The following is a 20,733-nucleotide window of genomic DNA, read 5'->3' on the forward strand; positions in this document are numbered from 1 at the left end:
ACTGCTGTTTTCCAATAAGAAACCTCTCATTGCCAGTTTTCAACTTTTAATATCTTGCTGCTTAATGTGGTGAAGGCATATTTTTCTAAGTCATGAAGCGAGCCTTAGTCAGTAAGCAGAATTATTTTCGCTCGTGTGAATTACGACTAGTGTCACCACTAGCTAGAGATACTGCATGAGCTCTTCAATCTACAAGCTTGCCACAAACATGTAAACACAAACAGGAGGCCATATATGAAGCATTTAATGAAATGCTACGAAGTTTGCATAATGTCGCAGGGCTTGAATAGCACTAAAAATCAATGTTTTTTTTTCACAAGAATTTGGTGGTAGGTTTGAATCAGATCGAATTGATTTTCACAAGTGTTATGCAATGTAGAGCTGAAGTGAACTCTGCATTCTTTCAAATATGGAGTGTAAAAGCCTAATTGCTGGAAAGAGGTCTTACAATTTTTAAGTTCCAACGTGTTCGAGCACTATTAGCACATTAGCTGCTTGGAGCAAGGTATTCTCTGTAGGGGTGATGGGTGGACTGGATGTGGCAACCCAGATAACATGCCAACTCCCAGGATGTCCCGTTCTAGTCCCAACCTCCCACATCCTAACGGTAATCCGCAAGATGTCCCTGCGAGCTCCATTCTGGGATATGTTCTAATCTCCAGAGGAGGATCTTTGTGGGGTGTTTCATTTACTTCCCCTTTAGGACCATGCTCAATACATTCCAGAACAGTTGTCTGGGATCATTCACCATGTCACACAAAAGTGAGTGGACAAGAGCCACGCAGTTTTGCTATTAATGACGAAAACAAAAGGCATACTGTTTGTCATTATGGCTTGAAATAATTATCATCATCCCTGTTACAAAACTCTACAATTGCCAAAATTTCAGTTGCGCTTCCTCGACATATTCTATGTTGAGGGATTGCAACTGATTGTCCGTTGTGGTTTTTTCAGAACATATAAGTGGCAAATATAAGCTCATATTTGCATTAGCTGAAACACGGAAATTGGCTCCATTATAAAATATATAAAAGACCGCGCAATATGCTGCATTGCATGCAGCATATGACAGAGCCTAGGAAAATCGTCTAACGTTTGCATGTTCGCCTATAGTGCTGTATAGAACTCTAGGGGAAAAGATGGCTACACAGCTGATAATTGAACAAGGGGCTGATCGCTATGCGTGCTGACCGCAACACAGTAGTCATTGCACGCAAGGAGGTTATATGCTCTTGCATGCAATGCACAGCGCGAGAGTATGTTGCAGTCGTCGTCTTTATCAACTTCCATCTGTGCGTGAAAGCTTTCACATGCCATGCATGGTTTAAGTACAGTTAGGGACAAAAGTTTTCGGGACGCGTATTTGTGGAAAAACATTTATTTCTTCGTTGCCTCGCTAGTTTGCATGTGCATTTTTTTTTTCTCTGAATGGGGCGCGCATGTCCCCTCGTGACCAAGTAATTTCATTCTCCATATTTACGCGACCGAGCAGAAATAAATATTTTCCCCTGAACTCGTGTCCTATAAACTTTTGTCCTTGACTGTACATTAAACCCCTGCCATTTCTTCCCCTAATGTCAAAGAGCATGATGGTGTTGCTGCTGGTTCTGCAGGAGAATGGTACGGTGCATTGCTGATCGTAATGTATGGATGCCAGTAAACATGCCTATAAAGAACAGCCCTCTCCTCAGCGGCGCGCACTTCTCTGTCTCTGTCCCACTTTACCACATTAACTTTGACAGCTTTCCAGGTGATAAAGCCAGTAGTAACGTTGCCGAGATTCACTATAGATGACAAACTGACAAGGACATGTATACCTATATAATGAACTAGTATATTTACAAGCCAAAACGCTTGAACTGAATTGAAAAGACTAAACCATGACCAGCACCGCTTTAGCTACTTCTACCAAGCTTCTACAGATACTATTACTACTACTACTGGCCCCGCCGGGATGGCGCAGTGGTTACGGCGCTGGACTACTGTTTCTAAGGGCGCGGGATCGAATCCCGGCCTCGGCGGCCGCCTTTCGATCGAGGCGAAAAGCAAGGCGCCAGTGTGCTGTGCGATGTCAGTGCACGTTAAAGAAACCCAGGTGGTCTAAATTTCCGGAGTCCTCCACTACGGCGTCTCATAGCCTGTGTCGCTTTGGGACGTTAAACCCGACAAACCAAACCAACTACTACTGCTACTAGTTAATTCACAGGAAAAGAAAGGCGCGGTATCGGTAACGTTTGTTATTGGACACCTGAACCGCGCCCTAAGGGAAGGAAGGAAGGTGGGAGTTAAAGCGGAAAGAGAGAAAGCGAAGCCATAGTGGAGGGCTGCGGAGTAATTTCGAACACCTGGGGACATCGCACAGCCCACAGACGCGGCAGTGGTGGTGGTGAAGGGTGGCAGCTAATTACTGGCCCTACGGGGCTGGGACGGTAGGTCAGCGACATTCCGTTTCCAGTCAACGCGCCGCTTGCGGAGGGGGCTAGCCAGCCACCGAATTTTATCTTGTAGGCCGTCATTGCACCCACCACTGCTTGGGTGGTGGACGGCGGCGCGCGTCTTTCTCTCCCTCTTCTTTTTCTTTCTCTATTTTCTCTTCTGTCCGCACGAGGCAGCGGAGGTGGCTCAGCTACAGAGCCAGTAGCAGGTCCGTGCATTTTCTTTTCCATCTTCCTACAGCCGCATCAACAACAACCACGGACGCCTCTGTTTCGCCTCCGTCGAAACGCAGCCTCCGGCGGTCGGGTTCGAACCTGGGCTGCAGCTAGCCCAGCTTAGGTTTTCGTATCATCATTGTTTCTTCCGAGTAAAAAAGGCGTTTACAAAAAAAAAAAAAAAAAAAAAAAGTTGGATTTTGCATACGTAGCCAACTATAGCCAAATCATTTGATTCCATGCGCTACAACGAAATGCGCATGCGTCAGTTTGCGTTCCTTGGTGTCCTTTTGTTGCGTATTCTAGTTCACTGTAGTTGCGTGTTGCGTGGTTGCGGTAGTGGTGCTGGTGGTGCTATTCATTTCGTAGTACGCGATACTTTCATGTTTCGTGCCTGCGCTGTTAGATCGCATATGAAGCTTTTACTGCTTGATTGAATGTATTGATGTGCTTTGTTGGCTCTTAGCAGTCCACCGCGAGTGCTCGTGTTCAGACACTCAACTGGTCGTTCACGCGCTAATGTGTCACGCGCAGATTTGCGACAACTCAAGTTTCTTAAAGTAGTACTACGCTTCAATGTAAATCGCAGGGTTACATGAAATATTTCAACAAATACTACGTGTGGATGTGAGTTTGACAGAGGTAAGTGAGTTCACTGAAATCTTGGCCGCAGTGCATGGCTATGTTAGTGGACAGAGCTGGTCGTTCAGCAGAGTTATCTGCGATACAGTGAGTTGGTGCTTCGTGTAATTAAGACTCGGGCAAACTTACGCGTCCGTCGGATACTTACGTTAACAGAAATGAAAGATAGAAAATTACTTATGGTCTCTGGTTGTGCTCTTTCAAAAAGCGTTGCACGCATTTTGAAAGCACAACGGGGAATATCAGAATATCATTGTTACTCTTTCACTTGCTGACATTGGCAGTAATCGGCTTTCTGAAACATTAGTCGCGCCGGAAACAGTGCATAATGTGGTTTTAGTGAAGATTGCCGAGCTACCGCACTTTACAGGAAAGGGATGAGTAAGAATGCAGAGTGGGGCCTTTAACAAGACTCGGGCCTTGTAGCACAGAGCTCCGTATATAGTTCCTGATGTGCAACCGAGACCAGCAGACATGATAATGTGACACAATGAAACATAACCTTAAATTGTGGAAAGGAGCAACACAAAGACTGGCCATTGAAATTAGAGAACATGACTACTGTGGCATAAAATTGTGGGCTTGTAAATGCACACTGTTGTTCATCTGATGGTCCCAATTCATGATGAAGCGTACAATGGCAATGAGAGCATGTGAAAAAAATGTTTGCAGTGTGTCACATCATGACGTATATTGGGTGCACTAGGGTATGCAGAAACGAGTGAGGATACAGTCTTCATTGATTAAAAACAAGTGCACTTGGTATTTTGGGGCATTTAGAAAATCATAGCCTACTGGCAGGAGCTAAAAATGCACATGATGCAAAAGTACATGTTTAGTTTTCCACTAAAAAGTTTGGTGTCTGCATAAATATACCTAGAGTTCCAAAGTGTTATTCATAGATAACCAGTGATCTGGGGTTGATAGTTGTACTACGGTATGAGTACAGGAAGTTACAAGGACATCTTTATTGAAAGCCATGTACTTCCTATCATGTTTTGACTGTTTGAATAGCCATATCAGCTACTCAATTAAGCAGCACAAATTTCTTAGGTAATCTGTAGGCAGAAGTTGGAACAAGAGCGTAGGACTGGCACACACAGCACTCGGGCTGCCAGTCTCACAATTCCTCTATAGTCAAATGTTGGTGAACTTTTTGTCAGGACTTATACATTGTAGCATTTGTGAAACTTCCATGCAACTTCTGTATCAAAATCTTTCACTTCGATTGGACCATAGTTTAGATTGGCAGGCTGACCCGCCACCTGCTGCATGAAAATAAAACGGGTTGCAGCGTGTCACCAATAACTGTCCACGCAGCTCCGAGGTGGCAGCACTGTCTCTTAACACCAGTGAGGTGTCCATAAGAAGCAACCAGATTTCAAAACAGACTTTTGAAACGGGCATGAATGGTATAATCAGAGAGGGCTGTTTTTGTTTGAGAACACTGTGTTGCTTACTTTTTGATTTCACTTGCACTGGTCACTACCTGGTTAGATTTTGGCTCCTTTCCATGCCACAGTTTCCTGACCTCAACTAATTTAGCACGCCGAACTGTCTCCTGCCAGCTTTGACAGGGCCTTTTTACTACAATGCACGACCGGCTTTATTACTTGGCGACCTGTTCACCACCGCTGCCTGCCCTCTGTGGCGCCACAACTTACCCCCACCTAGGGTGCCTCGAAGAGCGCGCTCATCGAGGTGCGTGTTATTGTGTTGCTGTTGCTGTAGTGCTTATTCCTTGTGTAAGCACGTGTGCCTTCGCAACGTGTTTTTGGCTATTAAGGCGAAAGTCTTTCTATACCTCATGGAATGAAATCCAGTGTGCGAGAGTTGTGCACGGATGTGCCACTTGTCAATGATCCTGAGGACATCATAAGAAAAATAAAAATCCTGTCTCCATCCTTTCCGAGAACACTGTAGAACCTGCATTGGAGAAATGCATAAGCCTGTGCTGTCCGCAAAATGTGTCAGCGGTTTTCCCCGTGCAACAGATACTGCGCCCTTCCCTTCCTATTAGGTGGCAGTTTGGGCTTGCTGGTAACACGTCAACAAAAATAGCGCAGGGATAGAACGGGAACAAGCAATTATAAAGCAATTATAGAACTTCCCTGTAAAGTAATTTCCTTCCTGTAAAGCAATTATGGAACGGCGGTGAACTTTGATGCGTTCAACGGAACGCTGATTGTGTTTGACAAGGTATGCGCGATGTACTGCATGTGGGCTGCAGCAGCAACCTCAGGCTTTCGAATTTCTCTTCGGTAGATTCTGCAGTGCTCTCAGAATTATTTTTGCTTGGGGCCAGAATACGAGCCGGAAATTTTATTACAGCGACCAGCATTTAATTTTCGTGGGGCGCCAATGCATCAAGGACACAACCGAGCCTCATAGAACGGCGCTGCAGGCTGCTTATGCAGAAATTCATGAGGCCATTTTTGGGGAATTCTACTTCCGACCTTGCAGAAGAGCATGTAAAGCGGAAGGTCATCAATGCTAAACCAAAATCACCCAAGGTATTTAAAGTGCAGGAACTTCCCCGCTGCCATAAAAAATGATGTCTAGCGCACAAAATCGAGTCTGGCCATCGCTTATTATAGTTTTTGTAAATTTTGTTTCTAACGACTAATGGTCGAGCAAACCCTCCTGATTACGAAAAAGGTGTTGAAGGTGTGCTTTTGTTTTTTAAATAGGCAGAAAGCGGCGCATTTTCACCCCAGCTGCGATGTTGCATAGCACAAACAGAAATCAGTTTTGCAGCTGTGCAGGAAACAAAAATGGCTAAGCAAATAGCACCGCAGCTGCACATACCAGTACAGCGGCTTTCTCAGCTTGTTTAAGAATGAAAGAACTGCGGGTCTGGAAAAATTAATATTGCTAAATGGTCTTTGGGGACAGCTAGCTAGCTAGGAGCGCGAGACGCCGGCTCATGCAAACGCACGTTCTCGGGCACCAACAAGCCCAGGACAGGCCTGTAAGCTGGCTGCACGCGCTCGTAGCGTTTATTGCATGGCCACAGAAAGCTAATATATGCCTATAACGCCAAGTGGTTTTTCTCAACAACGGCTATCAAGCGAGACACAGCCGGACTGTTGTTATCCACATTGTAGCGGTAGCGATGGCTCGCGCTGAAATGAGGGGAAGTTGTGGCGCCACCTGGCACGACGCATTGTCCTTACTGAGGAATTGTGTGATATTTTCGCGGACACGTACTGCCGTCGGAGTCGCCGTGGTGAACAGGTCACCAAGTAATAAAGCCGGTCGTGCTACAATGCAAGGGAATGTGGAAACAACAGATGGTGCAAGCGCTTGTGCCGCTGGGTCGTTGCTCGTATCCCATCTATTTCATGTGATTTAGCAGACTAATTACAATTAATTTGTATTGGCTTAATTTACACCATTATTCTTGTAACTGGTGTTTTAGTGTCATTAAATTAGGTAACTATTGGTGTCCTCTTTGTATCGGGGTGGTGATAAGTGCCACCTAATCCAGTAAACAGTAATGCATAACTTTTTTCTCTTTTGCACTCCATCCCCTCCCTTCCTCTCCCCCCTTTCCGCTAAAGGATACATTTCGATGTCTAAGCAATATTACTTTGATTTCTGTGACATTTCGTGTAGTTTATCTGTTCTTATATGCCACTGGTAGCGTAGCCTTCTCTTGCATATCTCTTCAGGTGATGTCTTGAATTTCCTTTTGCCTTACTTGATGAAACCCAAAGCTTCAGGAAGATCCACTGTCTTCCTTGATATAGAGTCTTAGTCTATGAGAACATGTTTACTGTATGCTATGCTTCTCCTGCATACTACACAAATACCATCTTCCTGTTCATACTTCTGTACTTCTGTATTTTGTAGTTCTAAGCAACATGATAGAGCCTGCAAGTGAACAGAATGGCTTTTTGAACTATCATTTCAACTATCATTCAGATATCATTGAATAGAAGTAGGGTGTGTAGAGATATGATGTGGTTATGGAATGAAACATATTGTGTAATTCCGCTACAAACGAAGCTAGCTGTAGCGTGCGGGTACCGGTAATAGCAGCCAAAAATAATGAGCGAGCTAAATGCTTTAGATTGAACGAGAATCAGTTTTAAGTTTGAGGCAATATTTATGGGACGGCAGAGCAGACTTTCTAGTGGCTATAAGGGCATCACCACCACCCCATGTGCTGAAGACAAAAGGCACCCGATTAACAAACCCTCGAACACTTCAAGGAGCTCGCTACATATTCCCAAAGTCCGACTGTCCAGAGAACGACCCCAAGACATTGTTTGCAAATTTTCCTGCTCCGAGTGCAACACTGGCAAAACAGATACTTAAAGGAAAGAATTCAGCAATGTAAGAAGGACGCAAGGATCTTCTTAAGAGAATGCAACACCATAACCTTACATTCCGAAGACTTTGGCTGCAAAATAAACTTTCAAGAAACACCTGTCCTGGAGACCAAGACCAATTACCGTAGTATTGAAAATGATGCCTTTTTCAGTCAGACGACCCCAACAAACGTCAACTGGACAAGAGGAAATCTTCCTAGTGTGTACCTACAGTGTCTTCGCTCGTCGCTGACAACCTCACAAAGGAAAAGAAGAAAGAAGCCAGTTAGCACTGCTACACCTGCACCTGTCGGCGGCACCCTGACTCAATCAACATAGGCTTTAAGCACCCTCCTTCTCACACCACTCCTTCCAACACCCACCCTCTCTCCTCCCCCCTCCTGTATTCGCCCCTCATCACCTGTTTCATTTACTTTTAGCTGCTTACGACAATCCTTGTGCCACCCCCGAAGAAAGAGTTGAGCGAGCTCTGAAACGTTCGGCTTCTCGGAATTAAGAAGTGATGATTGGAGAATTTTCAAGATTCACTTAGAGGAGTGCCTCGCTAAAGTTTGCACTGCCAAGAGTTGACTGTAGTTGTGAATGAAAAGCAACTCTGACCTATCTGTCTCTTTCGCAGGGCTTGCCTACCAACTGTCATGTGTGCCGCGGCGCATCATTACCACTACGGGGATGGTCGCGCTTCCAGTGCAGAGATGTACTTGCATCGCCTGTCGGGCCAGGAGAGGGAGCCACACATCGTAAGCATGGACCACAGCTACGCCAAGGCGTGGAACGCCCACCCGGACTCGCACCATGCCAAGCCAGCCAAGCTGCTTTTCATGAAGGATGTGTTCTTCTCCGAGAGCAAGACGGCAGTCCGGTATCACCTGATCCGCATTTGTTTGCTTTGGTGCTGGGCTCCTCAAGCTATTTCTCTTTAGGGGATCCCTTTCCTGTCGGACATGCTTGCAGATATATCAAGTGTGCGAATGCGTGGTGTATGAAAAAAATGTAAAAATTCAGATAAAAGAGTGGCTGTAAATATAAAGAGTGGCCATAAGTAATTACAATACGGTCAGTCCTAAAAGAAATTGGCCAGATGAAAGGCTGAGATTGGGGGCCCATGGATCTGGCGAGTTGGAGAGCCAGCAAAGTGTGGCACAAAAAACCCACTTTGAGAACATCTTTACTGCAACCTTGGGTCGAGTGAAAGCCTGCAGGAGAAAAAAGGTTGGAAAAGAGAGGCAGGGAGAAAACAGATGAAGACAGGAAAGTTACTGATTAGCTGTTGCGTTGATCGGTTTCTCCATATATGGGGAAGTGGGCTATTGGCACAGAAAGTAGTGGAAAGGGACAGAAATACTGCAGAAAAAAATGGGGGGGGGGGGGGCTGATTAATGCCAGAATCAATTTGAACAGGTTCTTTTCATGGGTTTTTGCAGCTTTTTGTTGTGTTCTTGAATGGGGGCTTGAACAAGTGGGCACGTTCACTGAAATTCATTCCAAACGAATTTTGAATATTATGTTTAGTCTTAAACATTTATAATATTGTGTTGCGTATGCCTCCATCTGGCTTTCGTAGGATGTCTCAGAATGTTGGGCGTGTGCTGCGAAATCTAGTGTGGTTTTAATGTTGAGTTCTCGTGTGTCTTTGCTGCTCAAGATTTAGGTAAGCACACATTTTTGTGGGTTGGTCTGACTTGGCACATTATTCACTGATTATTTGTGGATAATAATGCAGCATGACCAATTAAAGCTCATTTCAGTGGATCACATTTACATGTATACTGGGTGCACATGCTATTTCGAGCATGTGCACCTAAATTTCTTGGATAAAAGTCCACTGATTGTGCGCATAATTGCGATATATTTCCTGTTTGCACTTTTGGATTAGAGAAAGAAGGAAAATAAAAGCACATGCATCAGTGCGCTGTAGTAGATTTTGCTTCAGTCTGTTTAAACAGTGCGACAGTGTGTTTTGAGTGTGGTGAATGACGCCTTTTCATTTCGCTTCCTGCCCAGCGAGAACGTGCCGGTGAATGTTGAGTCTTGGAAGGCCGTGGCCACTCCGCCGTACGACGGAAGCAAAACGCGCACTCTCATGGGTGAATGTGAGCGCAGCGCTGCCCTCTCCTCACGCCCAGAGGCCGACTCTTCTACATGGGACGAAGACGTGAAGAGGTGCGTCCTTCTGTTGCTCGCGGCCTAGTCTGTTGGGATGGTTCTACTGGTTTGAAAGAGACACTGAAGCTAACTGTGTCTGTTTTATGTTTGCGGTAAAGATTTTATGGCTCTTTTTGGGCATGGTGGTGTTTGCCCGGCAGGGGAGAGATGCATTTATTGTTTAACAAAATTTTAAATATTTCCGCTGCTGTATACAAACTCAGGGGCATTTGAGCCAAAAAGGGCCCAAGATCACATAATTAGAGGAACAAAAGGGGGTGCTTTTGTACGGCTCACTTTCTTTGTGCCGAGAGGCAGGAGCCCCAAACAGTATGTCTCTGCTGGTGCTTAAAGCAGCTTAAAGTTGCGTGGGATGCTGTAAGTGAAAAAACCATCACTGATCGCTGGCGTCACATTGGTGTCTTAACGAACCAGGAGTCGGACAAAGAAAGTACTAGTTTGGAAGATGAGATTTTCTTAGCAAGGCTTCAAGAATTCTTAAAAGAGACCCAGAGAGCGCCGCAGAACAACTCCTCGCCGTGGATGGTGAAGCGGACGTGGAGGAGCAGCTCAGTAATGAGGTCATTATGGAACGTATGACAAGTACAGAATTGGACGCTGGTTTGTCGACCAGCGATGGGTTCATCATTGAGAGTGCGATCATTGCATCAGGCGTCTCATGGTACGCGAGTCTCTTCAGACTGTACTGCAATTTTTGAGGACCACGGTGATAACTATAATGCGCTCAAAATTGTTGTTGTTCTGTCAAATTTTGCGTTGAGTGCACACTGCTATGTACAGAAGCAGACATTAATTACAAAGGTTTTTTTCAATAAAGAGCCTTTCGTTTTTTTAGTGACTCGTTATTATGGATGACTTGCTTTACTGGCAGTTTTGCTCGGGAACCAAACTGATTGGATCTTTGGCTATAGCTTGAATTCGGGCTGTGACTAATGTGGCTAGTCATGCAGTGTCATTAAGGCTTTCATCATCATCATCAGCCTGACTATACCCACTGCAGGGCGAAGGCCTCTCCCATATTTCTCCACTTAACCCGGTTCTGTGCTAGTTGCATCCACTTGACCCCTGCGAACTTCTTAATCTCATCCGCCCACCTAACTTTCTGCCGCCCCCTGCTACGCTTTCCTTCCCTTGGAATCCAGTTTGTTACCCTCAGCAACCATCGGTTATCCTCTCTTCGCACTACATGTCCTGCCCATGTCCGTTTCTTCTTCTTAATTTCCACTAGAATGTTGGTAACTTGAGTTATTTCTCTGACCCACTGTGCACGCTTCCTATCTCTTAATGCTACCCCTACCATTTTTCGTTCCATAGCCCTCTGCGTTGTCCTCAACTTAAGTAGAACTCTCTTGGTTAGCCTCCACGTTTCAGCCCCATAGGTGAGTACAGGCAAGATGCAACTGTTGTATACTTTCCTCTTGAGCAATACCGTTTAGCTGCTAGTCATAATCTGCGAGTGCTTGCCAAATGTGCTCCATCCCAATCTTATTCTTCTTGTTATTTCCTTTTCATGGTCCGGATCTGCGGTTACTACCTGTCCTAAGTAAACATATTCGCCTACTACTTCCAGTACTTCGCTACCTAATGTAAACAGCTGTTCCCTTTAAGGCTTTATAGCCAATTAATCATGACTGGATTTGGTATTGGCTTGTTATGTGGATTCTGAATTGGTGTTTTGGCTATGACTTGAATGTGGACTATATGGCTGAAGTGGCTAGCCATTATACAATACTACATGATAGCCAAGTAATCATGGCTGAATTCAGTATTTTGTCCTTTTCGGCTTGTTATGTGGATTGTGATCGATTGGCTTTGGATCAGTCATCAAATTTGGCACCATGCAGGCAGGGCTGGACCACTCCCCAGCACCGGGTGTTCAACCAGGTCACGCGGCTGCTGCATGCTGACCGGCTGGCGCGTCTGGCCTACAAGGCAAACGCCAATGAGCCGGTGCTACGACGACTGGCTGTGGACCGGACAGCACGTCGTCTGAGACGCATTATGGGGTCATTTGGCTGGGTGAGGCAAACAATGCGATTCATGGTGTCAAGGGACACTTTCTTTTACCCAGCATGGTCTTTGTGTTTCACCATCCGTGATGTGCACATTTAGTAAAGCTTTGGGCAAGCTCTATTCAGGCATCCTTTATGCCTTTATCTTTAATGAAACAAGGGGAGCCTATTATACTATACTTCTGGGGGGGGGGGGGGAAAGAAGCAAAAAAAGAACACACAATACACCGTGTAAAATCCTTTTTTGATATGCCATGTAACATCCTCTCAGCATTGGAACAACTAAATTGAATTAATTGACTGAAACACTGACGACAGTAAAACTGACGGCAGAGAATAAACACATGCGCTGCATACCACGATTCAAGTGCGGTACAGCAATCTTCCAGTCTTCGACGCATCTAGCAGCATAATATTGGTCTTTCTTTTTTTTTATGAATGTGCCAATGCATTGAGGCTACATTTATCGTCTTCCACATGACGGGGTTGTACAAATGCCTTGTATGTAATCCTTCCCTCGTATAGCGGGGGCTTGATAGAACAATATCTGTGGCAACCTGTGAATTTCCTGAATCTGTTACTATGTCATAGGATGCGTTTGGTTTTCTTGGGGGGGATTGTGGTCTTCAACGCAATTGCCTTGCAGGACATGAAGCTGCTTCAGTGGCTGCACCAGCTGTTGATGGAGAAAGCTTCTGCGTCCTACTTTGCGGCCTACCTGGATGCCTTACAAGCGCTGAGGGCCCAGGTACGCTCGTCTCGCCTTGACACTGTCCAGCCTGGGTTGTGCCACTTTCAAAGGAGCCATTAACTCTGCCTCTTTGTCTTATTCTTTTTAATTTTTCCTATCATTCTTGTCTTTATAAATTGATGCACTATTTGCACCTGAAAGGAAGCTTGTCTTCATCATCTTCGTGTAAACTTAGGGGCGCGCATGGAAGCATGCATTTTTTACGTTGTAAGTAAACCGGATGAACTTTTGAGTGCTTGAAATTTTGCGGTTTGCTTATTTAAAACTGGGAACGAACCGACTTGCATAGCCATTGTAATCGCTCTTTCACCACGGGCTGAAGAAGTACTGGGGCATATCTAGTTATTTTTAGTGAAATTAAAGAATTCACAAAGCATATGTGTAACACACTGTGTTGTGCACCCAATCGCAGTGAGTCAGTTGTGAGATGATACACTGGTGAGCAACGAGGCAGCAAAGGGTGGCTGTTGAAGGAGGTTTCAAGTTGTGGTCTTACCGCTGCAGATTCCGCAGTTGATTGACAAGTTGGTGGCGCGGTCAACGGTGCCCGGGCGCGCCGCTGGACCTGACGCTCTGGGCATGCTTCTGCGGCGGCCTTGGGACCCCGTGGCGCCGTTCTTGAGCCAGCACAAGCCGGTGAGCCACCACAAACTGCATTCATGTGTTGCAGAGCTTGGCATAGAGCGTTTGCAAAGTTTTGCCTGAAGATATCAGTCTGAATCTTAAGGTCATAAGCTTGATTTTGACTAATTAATAATACATTAATTAGGCCAGTCAGTTTCCTTTACATAGCTCAGTGTGCTGCGTGCAGTTAATTTATAATCCTCTTTGTTTGATTTCTGTAGCCTTATCAAAATGTTGGCACGAAACTGAGACCTTCCACACTTTTTTTTTCTCTGGCTGCTCTAAGAAAAAGCAGGCTGGTACAGTAGGTGTGACTAAGGCTCACATAGTTGAATATGGAAGATATATATAGTGGCTGCACTGCAACCATAGTTCTGCATAAAGAAAGTAACCAAATTCCCACAAAGAAAGGTGCTAAGCAAGGAGACACGATCTCCCCAGAGCTATTCACAGCTTGCTTAGGGGAAGTATTCAGAGATTTGGAATGGGACCAGTTAAGGATAAGGATAGATGCAGAATACCTCAGTAATCTGCGATTTGCTGATAACATTGCCTTGCTAAGTAACTCAGGGGATGAACTGCAAAGAATGGTTGATGACATAGGCAGGAAAAGCAGAAAGGTAGGATTGAAAATCAATATGCAGAAGACTAAGGTAATGTTCAACAGCCTCAGGATGGAACAGCAGTTTACGTTAGGTAGCGGAGCACTGGAAGTAGTAGGCGAATATGTCTACTTAGGACAGGTGTATAACCGCAGATTCGGACTATGAAAGGGAAATAACTAGGAGAAAAAGATTGGGATGGAGTGTATTTGGCAAGCACTCGCAGGTTATGACTAGCAGCTTATCAGTATCGCTCAAGAGGAAAGTATACAACAGTTGCATCTTACCTGTACTCACTTATGGGGTTGAAACGTGGAGGCTAATGAAGAGGGTTCTACTTAAGTTGAGGACATCCCAGAGGGCTATGGAACGAAAAATGGTAGGGGTAACATTAAGAGATAGGAAGCGTGCAGAGTCAGTCAGAGAAATAACTCAACTCACTGACATTCTAGTGGAAATCAAGGGGAAGAAATGGGTATGGGCAGGGCATGTAGTGTGTAGAGAGGATAACCGATGGTCGCTTAAGGTAAAAACCTGGATTCCAAGGGAAGGAAAGAGTAGCAAGGGGCAGCACAAAGCTAGATGGCCGGATGAGGTTAAGAAATTCGCAGGGATAAAGTGGATGCAGCTAGCACAGGAGCGGGTTAATTGTGGGAGTATGGGAAAGGCCTTTGCCCTGCAGTGGGTATAGTCCGGATGATGATGGTGGTGGTGGTGATGATGATGATAATGAAAGTTTCTTGTCGGAAAATGTGCTTTGAAGCTTAAAATGTTTGTTTCGCCGTTGCACTTTGTGAATTGTTGTCTCAGACCTCTTTCTTTGCTTTCTGTGTTGAGCCCGCAAGCATGAAATTTCGCAGCTTGTTGCACAGAAGGTCAATATTCAATCAACAGAGATCAGTGGAGATCATGCCAAATCATCAGGTTTCATTTATCAGCCGGTCTTACGGCTGTAGTCATTTAGGCGACTGGCATAGCCAGTGCTTTGAGACATCGGTGTGCAAAAATTGACTGTGCGGATAAGAGAAAAAGAAGTTTAGGGGTTGTGTTATGTAAGGCGGTCATGCATGTCAACTAAGATTGGCATTGTGCTGAGGCAACATTATTATCTAGCGTTATGTGCTGGTTGTAAGCCCAAGGAGAATGAAGTGTGTCTGTCTTCCTGACGACGACGACGCTTAGGGTGCGTGTATATGAGCTGCCATCAAGCCTCGTTTAGCGGGAGGCTGTCTTTCGTGGATCTCTCCTTTAATGATCTGTAAGGAATTTTGTTAGTCTTGTGACTGGTGATGGCGGATCATGGGACCGAGGTCATGTGAAGTAGAAGGAAGATGATGGGTGCAACACAAATATACGGGAAGCGAAGCAGGGTGGGTCAGGGGACAAAGGGAAGTTATGTCATAAAGAAGAGATTGACTTGGACAGGCACTTAATACGATTGCTGGTTGGCAAGAGTAATGGATTTCAAGGGACGGCAAGCATAGGGAGGGGCTCCCAATAGTCGGGTAAGTGCAGATGGGATAAGGTGAAGTTGGTAGGGTTAAGGTGGTCACAGCTGGCACGGGATGGTGCTAAGTGAAGATATATGTGAAGGGCCTTCACTCTACAGTGGGTGTATTTAGGCCAGTGGTGATGGCGAGTTCTTGACGGACATTATTACGTTCATTCTTGCGCATCCGTGCAGAAGCGGCTGCCCTGCTCCCCTCTGCTGGTGGTATGTCCGGGTGGCCCCCGTCCACAGGCAGGTGGTGGCACTGGTGCAGGTGGCAGCCTGCCACGCGCCAAGTTCTGGACCTCCCAGCTGTCTGTTCTTGGTAAGCTGGTGGCTGTGAACCCTGCACCGCCCACTCCGCCCAGTGCCAGCCTCAACCAGGTGCTGGAAGCCATGGTGGCTGCTACGCGGGCCAAAGTACTTGAGGTGTGTTCTTTGTAGAAACTGCATTGGGAAAGACCAGGCCCAATGTGCTGCAGGATTTCGCTGAAAGGGGCTTGCACGTAAAGAGCCACTCCCGAGCCACTCGCGTTGGATCGGGAGAGGAGGGGACCTTTGGGTTATGTGCCCCAACTGTGGGCCTTCAAAATGGCCACTGCTTGGTAGAGTGTAGTAGAGCTTCAGTGGAGTCTTGGTTAATACAGTTGTGGTTGATTAGGTTTTGGAATAATACGAAATCAGTGCCACATATCGTCAATGTCACGATAATACCTGTTGCACGCTATGCGTCGTGAGCAGTGAGCATTAGCGCGCAGTCATAAATAAATCGCATGAGCCATAAACTGAGCTCTGTGAACGCATTTCTCATGATTCTCGCGGATTTTGTGTGGTTTGGATTGTGTGAATGTTTTTCACGACCCCATGATGTTTGTATCGTTGAGAGCTCACAATATTGCTGTTCCCGTTTTGTCCAGTGACATGAGAGAAACTATGAATCCCTGAATCTAGTTTGCCAAAAAAAAAAAAAAACAAAAAAACTTGCGACCCGATGCGAATTTCTTCCAGAAACTGAACGGAGCTGAGTGATGCTTATTATCAGGAAGGTATTATCTTAGGCCTCTGCACATGTTCGATAATTTCAAATGTTCAGTCGAGCAGTTAGTCATATCGATTCGAATACAGTTGAATCCCGCTATAACGAAATTCACTGTGCACGAAAAAAAATTCGTTCTCGCGGAACTTCGTTATCGCAAAAATTTGACGTGAAACGCAGAAAGAATTGCCCAAGCAGCAGCAAAGGCGTTTAATGCCAAAAATCTGTAAGCTTGGTTTGCTTACGCTTCACGGCGAGCAACGCCGTCACGCGATTTTCGCACTCGGTCAGCAAACCCATTGCAACATCGTCGTCTCGGACAGCAACGAAATTCCTGATGACATCAAAAGCGTCCATCACCTGTACGGCGGTTGCCGCAGCCGGCGCTTCCTGTACGTCGTCGTCTTCTTCATTGGAAGAGTCCTTATCATTCCGGGCAGCTTTTATGATCTGCTCATCACTCACATCTTCGTGAACAACAACACAAGCGTCAGGGCCGACTATTCGTCGAGCTTGAGATTAGGCGGCACGGTTCCTATTTCTCCCAGCGTTTTCCAGGCGGCCGCGATCCCCGGAGCCGGTGACGCCTCTTCGTCGTCGTCTGTAACGCCTGGTGTTAGGCCAGCAGAGTGTACGGGTCGACCTTCGGCAAATCCGGCGTGCCTGAAACAGTTCACAATTACTGAGCGCCCCAGTGTGCTCCAGGCAGCAGACATAATCTGCAGTGCCACGTACAAGTCCACCTTCGTGTCTCGGCCGGTTTCAGTGTTAAAAAGCAGCCGCTGAATTAACCTCCCGCGGTAAGCGCGCTTCAGGCTAAGAATCACGCCCTGATCGAGAGGCTGTAAGACAGACGTGCAATCGGGAGGGAAAAACCTCAGCTCCGTGTTAGTGAGCTTGACTTCGTCGGAGTGATGCGCTGAACAATTGTCCAAAAGCAAGCAAACTTTACGGCCCTGCCGCTTCATGTCGCGGTCGAATGCCATCATCCACTCGGTGAAAATAGCGCGGGTCATCCATGACTTGTTGTTCGCCTTGTACTGCACAGGTAGGCTACGAGTTCCCTTAAAACAGCGCGGCTTGGCACTTTTGCCTATGACTAACGGCGGACGCTTGTCCGAGCCATCCATGTTTGTGCAAAGCAGCACTGTGATGCGTTTTTTGCTGTGTTTGCCGCCGTGACAGCGCTGCCCCTTGAAGTCGAGCGTCCTAGCCGGCAACATCTCGTAGAATAGCCCGGTCTCGTCGGCGTTGTAAATGTCTGCAGGCGCGAAGTTGCTTAAAATTCCGGCCATGTTACTCGCCTTCCAAGCAGCTGCTCCGTCCACGTCTGCTGACATTGACTCGCCGCACAACACTTTTCCAACGATGTTATGGCGGGCCTTGAAACGGTTTAGCCAGCCAATGCTGGCTTTAAAATCATCAATGCCAAGTAGGCATGCATAGTTCAAGGCTTTCTGCTGGACGATGCTTCCGGACAGGGGGACGTTGCTGGCTCGTGCTTCCACAAACCACGCATGCACTGCTTTGTCCAACTCTTCATGGAGGGGCCGCATCACCTTTTTGTGCTTCGAGGATGTGCCTGAAGCAAGTGCCATTCTCACGCTGTCCTTATTGCCTAGAATCGTTGACAGCGAACTTGCAGGAATTCCGAAGTCTTCAGCAATTGCCGCTTTCTTCCTTCCGCTTTCTGCTTGGGCGATTATTTGAGCTTTTTGCTCAAGGGAAAGAGTTTTGCGTTTTTTCACTTGCGTTGCCATCGTGTCCTGCGGATGAAAACTCGTCGTTGTCGAAGAGAAAGGCAGCGAGTGAACAACGCGACCACGACACAAAGCCAAAATGGCGGAACTGCAATCACGTGATTTCATGCTTAATGTGGCTTTGGATTTGACTTGGACTTCTCGCCAATAAAACTAGTTTCGGTTTCGATTTTGAACGCGAAAATTTCGTTGAAGCGGAAACGCTCTGCAAAAATGGTTCGTTGTGCAGAGAAATTTAGGCCATTAATTCTTATAGGATACTCGCGGGGAATAAAAAATTATTCGTTGTCGCGGAAATTTCGTTGTGGCGGTATTCGTTGTGGCGGGATTCAACTGTATTTGGTTTTCAAAATCTATAAAACAACTTCGGTCAGTGTGACAAAGCTTCAATATACTTTCTTTTTTTTTTATGTGTGTAACGGCCTTGTGTGTTAGGGAAGTATACGTGGCTTTGAAGATACCTTTTAGGCTGACTGGAGCTTTTGTGCACGAGAAGTATTTTAAATATTTGAAATTATTTGTAGAAAATTACTCTTCACTTCAAATTTGTTTTGAGTCACGAAACCACTATTCACACAGGCCTATTGTTATCAGTCGCACGTCTTAAAAAAGTGCACGTGAGAACATAGCACCACAGTTAGGCTTAGCGAGTGGGCAGCGAAGCGTTTACTTTGGCAACTTTCAGACTGCAGTCGATATTTAGCTAATTTGATACTGGTACTACAAGCATTCATTACTCTCTGCAGTCTACACTACTGGGAAGCCGTGACACTATAGAAAACCCAAAGGAAAGAAGAGAAATTAAAACAGTGTGTTTCAAAGTACAGTACCCTGCCGGCTTTTATGACTATTTAGGCACAGAAAGCGCGCAGAGCTCTCGTGAGCTACTTAACACAGTACTGTTTTTTGCTGTATTGGTGGAATGGAGGCCCATTTCTGATTTTTTTTGTTCTTGTGTTGACAGCTGAAGAGTCATTTTTCCTCGAGGCCCATCATCTTGATTGGCTGGATGATTGGCGGGCTCGTCGCTTGTCAGGTATGTGCACAGTTTTGGTCGAGCACTGGGAGCACCATACTATGCTTTACTTTCTGATAACACGTGGGAGCGGTTCTTTTCAATTACAGTCAAATCTCGATATAATGAATCACGCGGGACAGTAAGAAATCGTTCGTTATTTTGAAATATTGTTGTAATGAAACATCTTTGGTTATAAGCCAGTGGTCAAACCTAGGTATGAAAATGACGTACCTTGGCAGTAGCCATGTGCGTAGACCAGCTTATTTTGAAATATTGTTGCAATGAAACATCTTTGGTTATAAGCCAGTGGTCAAACCTAGGTATGAAAATGACGTACCTTGGCAGTAGCCATGTGCGTAGACAAGCAAAATCTCAAATTAAAATGTTGCACTAACTTCAAAGCTGATTTATTCGAAGGAATCTGTTGTTTTCTTCTCGTGTGTGCAGCACACATGACCGCCCATTACTATATTTACTCTAATGTAACGTGAGGGGCAACTTTCCATACTGCCCAGTGGGAAAAAATAAAAACGAATGTAACACGAGATAAGCGCATGAAAAAGTACCTCTAATAGACATTATGGCCATTGCAGTCTAATCAAAAACGCTTGTTCGTCGTCGTCATCAGAGGCCAAGTTCTCGGAAACCCAGTCTTCCTTTTCACTCGTCCTCCCAGACGATTCGGAAGCCTTAACTGCCAGGCCCACATTTAAAAATCACCTCTCGCTACATCTGCCACCCACGTAAGGTAGATTAGTAACATCTAGCCGTCAAGCTGCCTCAGAAATTTCAATTCCTTCTTCTATTACAATAGCCTTTTTGAAGCGAGTGTTGTACTGTGCACAGCGCGTTGCCATTGTGTGAAAGGCAATAACAACAGAAGTAACCACGCTGATCCACTGCGAAAGATGATGCAAGCGCGGGATCAAAAAGACAATATGATTCTTAAAAATTCGTTAATTAAAAAGATTCTTTAATGTGGTGTTCGTAGTAACGAGATTTCATTGTGGTTGCCTTCTTTTCGCTGTTTCTAGGTCTCTCTATTGGAGTCAGTGGCGGCTGTCGTCTGTCTCGGCTTTCCCTTAGTCGGACTGAATGGATCGCGGGTGAGTACTTCGACCAGTATCTATATCGAGCCATTTTTTTTTTTTTTTTCGTTCGCTTGTCTCATTCTTTTTCACCAAGTATTTTGTAATGAGAAATACTTGCTGTAATTCCCTTCTTGGAAGAAGGGGGTCATAGATTCATAGAGACAAAAGATCCAGGGTGAAGTTCAAAGGAATCTCGATAATTTGATCTCAAAGGAGGCGGGATATTTTTTTAAATTAACGAAGTTTGAATGTGACATGAAACCCGTTCTCAAAAGGAGGATTTGAAGGAGAAAAAAAAACCGTGTGCAAAAGCGATGCTAAATGCTGATTTTATATCAACATTCTTAGGTTTCGGAGTTTTTTTACGCGATTTTTTTGTCAAGAATGAAGCTGTGGCTAAGCCCGACAGTTGTGTATAATAAACGAGGTACTGAGCACATGCAGTATGCATTTGGTCCCCTGGGTAGCTGAAGCGAATGCCCATGCCAGGATAAAGCGTACCTGGTGCACACTGCGGGTTGAGATCGAAGAAGCAGTGCCAGGTATAACGACCT

The 20,733-nt window shown here is 45.6% G+C and overlaps 1 protein-coding gene across 3 annotated transcripts in view; it reads left to right on the forward strand.

Annotated features, from left to right (window-relative positions):
• The first annotated feature begins 2,952 nt into the window (after positions 1-2,952).
• Positions 2,953-20,733, forward strand: part of Rcd1 (Reduction in Cnn dots 1) — a 39,496-nt gene continuing 21,715 nt past the window's right edge. For 2 of the 3 annotated variants that reach the window (XM_084604318.1, XM_084604320.1), the window contains exons 1-9: positions 2,968-3,293; positions 8,250-8,492; positions 9,635-9,793; positions 11,641-11,815; positions 12,455-12,556; positions 13,064-13,195; positions 15,470-15,703; positions 19,035-19,106; positions 20,123-20,194. In XM_084604318.1, coding sequence (XP_084460444.1) covers positions 8,269-8,492; positions 9,635-9,793; positions 11,641-11,815; positions 12,455-12,556; positions 13,064-13,195; positions 15,470-15,703; positions 19,035-19,106; positions 20,123-20,194 — 1,170 coding nt within the window. In that variant the 5' untranslated portion in view covers positions 2,968-3,293; positions 8,250-8,268. Of the gene's footprint in view, positions 3,294-8,249; positions 8,493-9,634; positions 9,794-11,640; positions 11,816-12,454; positions 12,557-13,063; positions 13,196-15,469; positions 15,704-19,034; positions 19,107-20,122; positions 20,195-20,733 lie in introns of all 3 variants that reach the window. The other variant, XM_084604319.1, reaches the window with a different exon arrangement.

This window comes from Amblyomma maculatum, chromosome 5 (genome assembly GCF_055883805.1).
Source record: "Amblyomma maculatum isolate TAMU_Amacu chromosome 5, ASM5588380v1, whole genome shotgun sequence".
NCBI lineage: Eukaryota > Metazoa > Arthropoda > Arachnida > Ixodida > Ixodidae > Amblyomma > Amblyomma maculatum.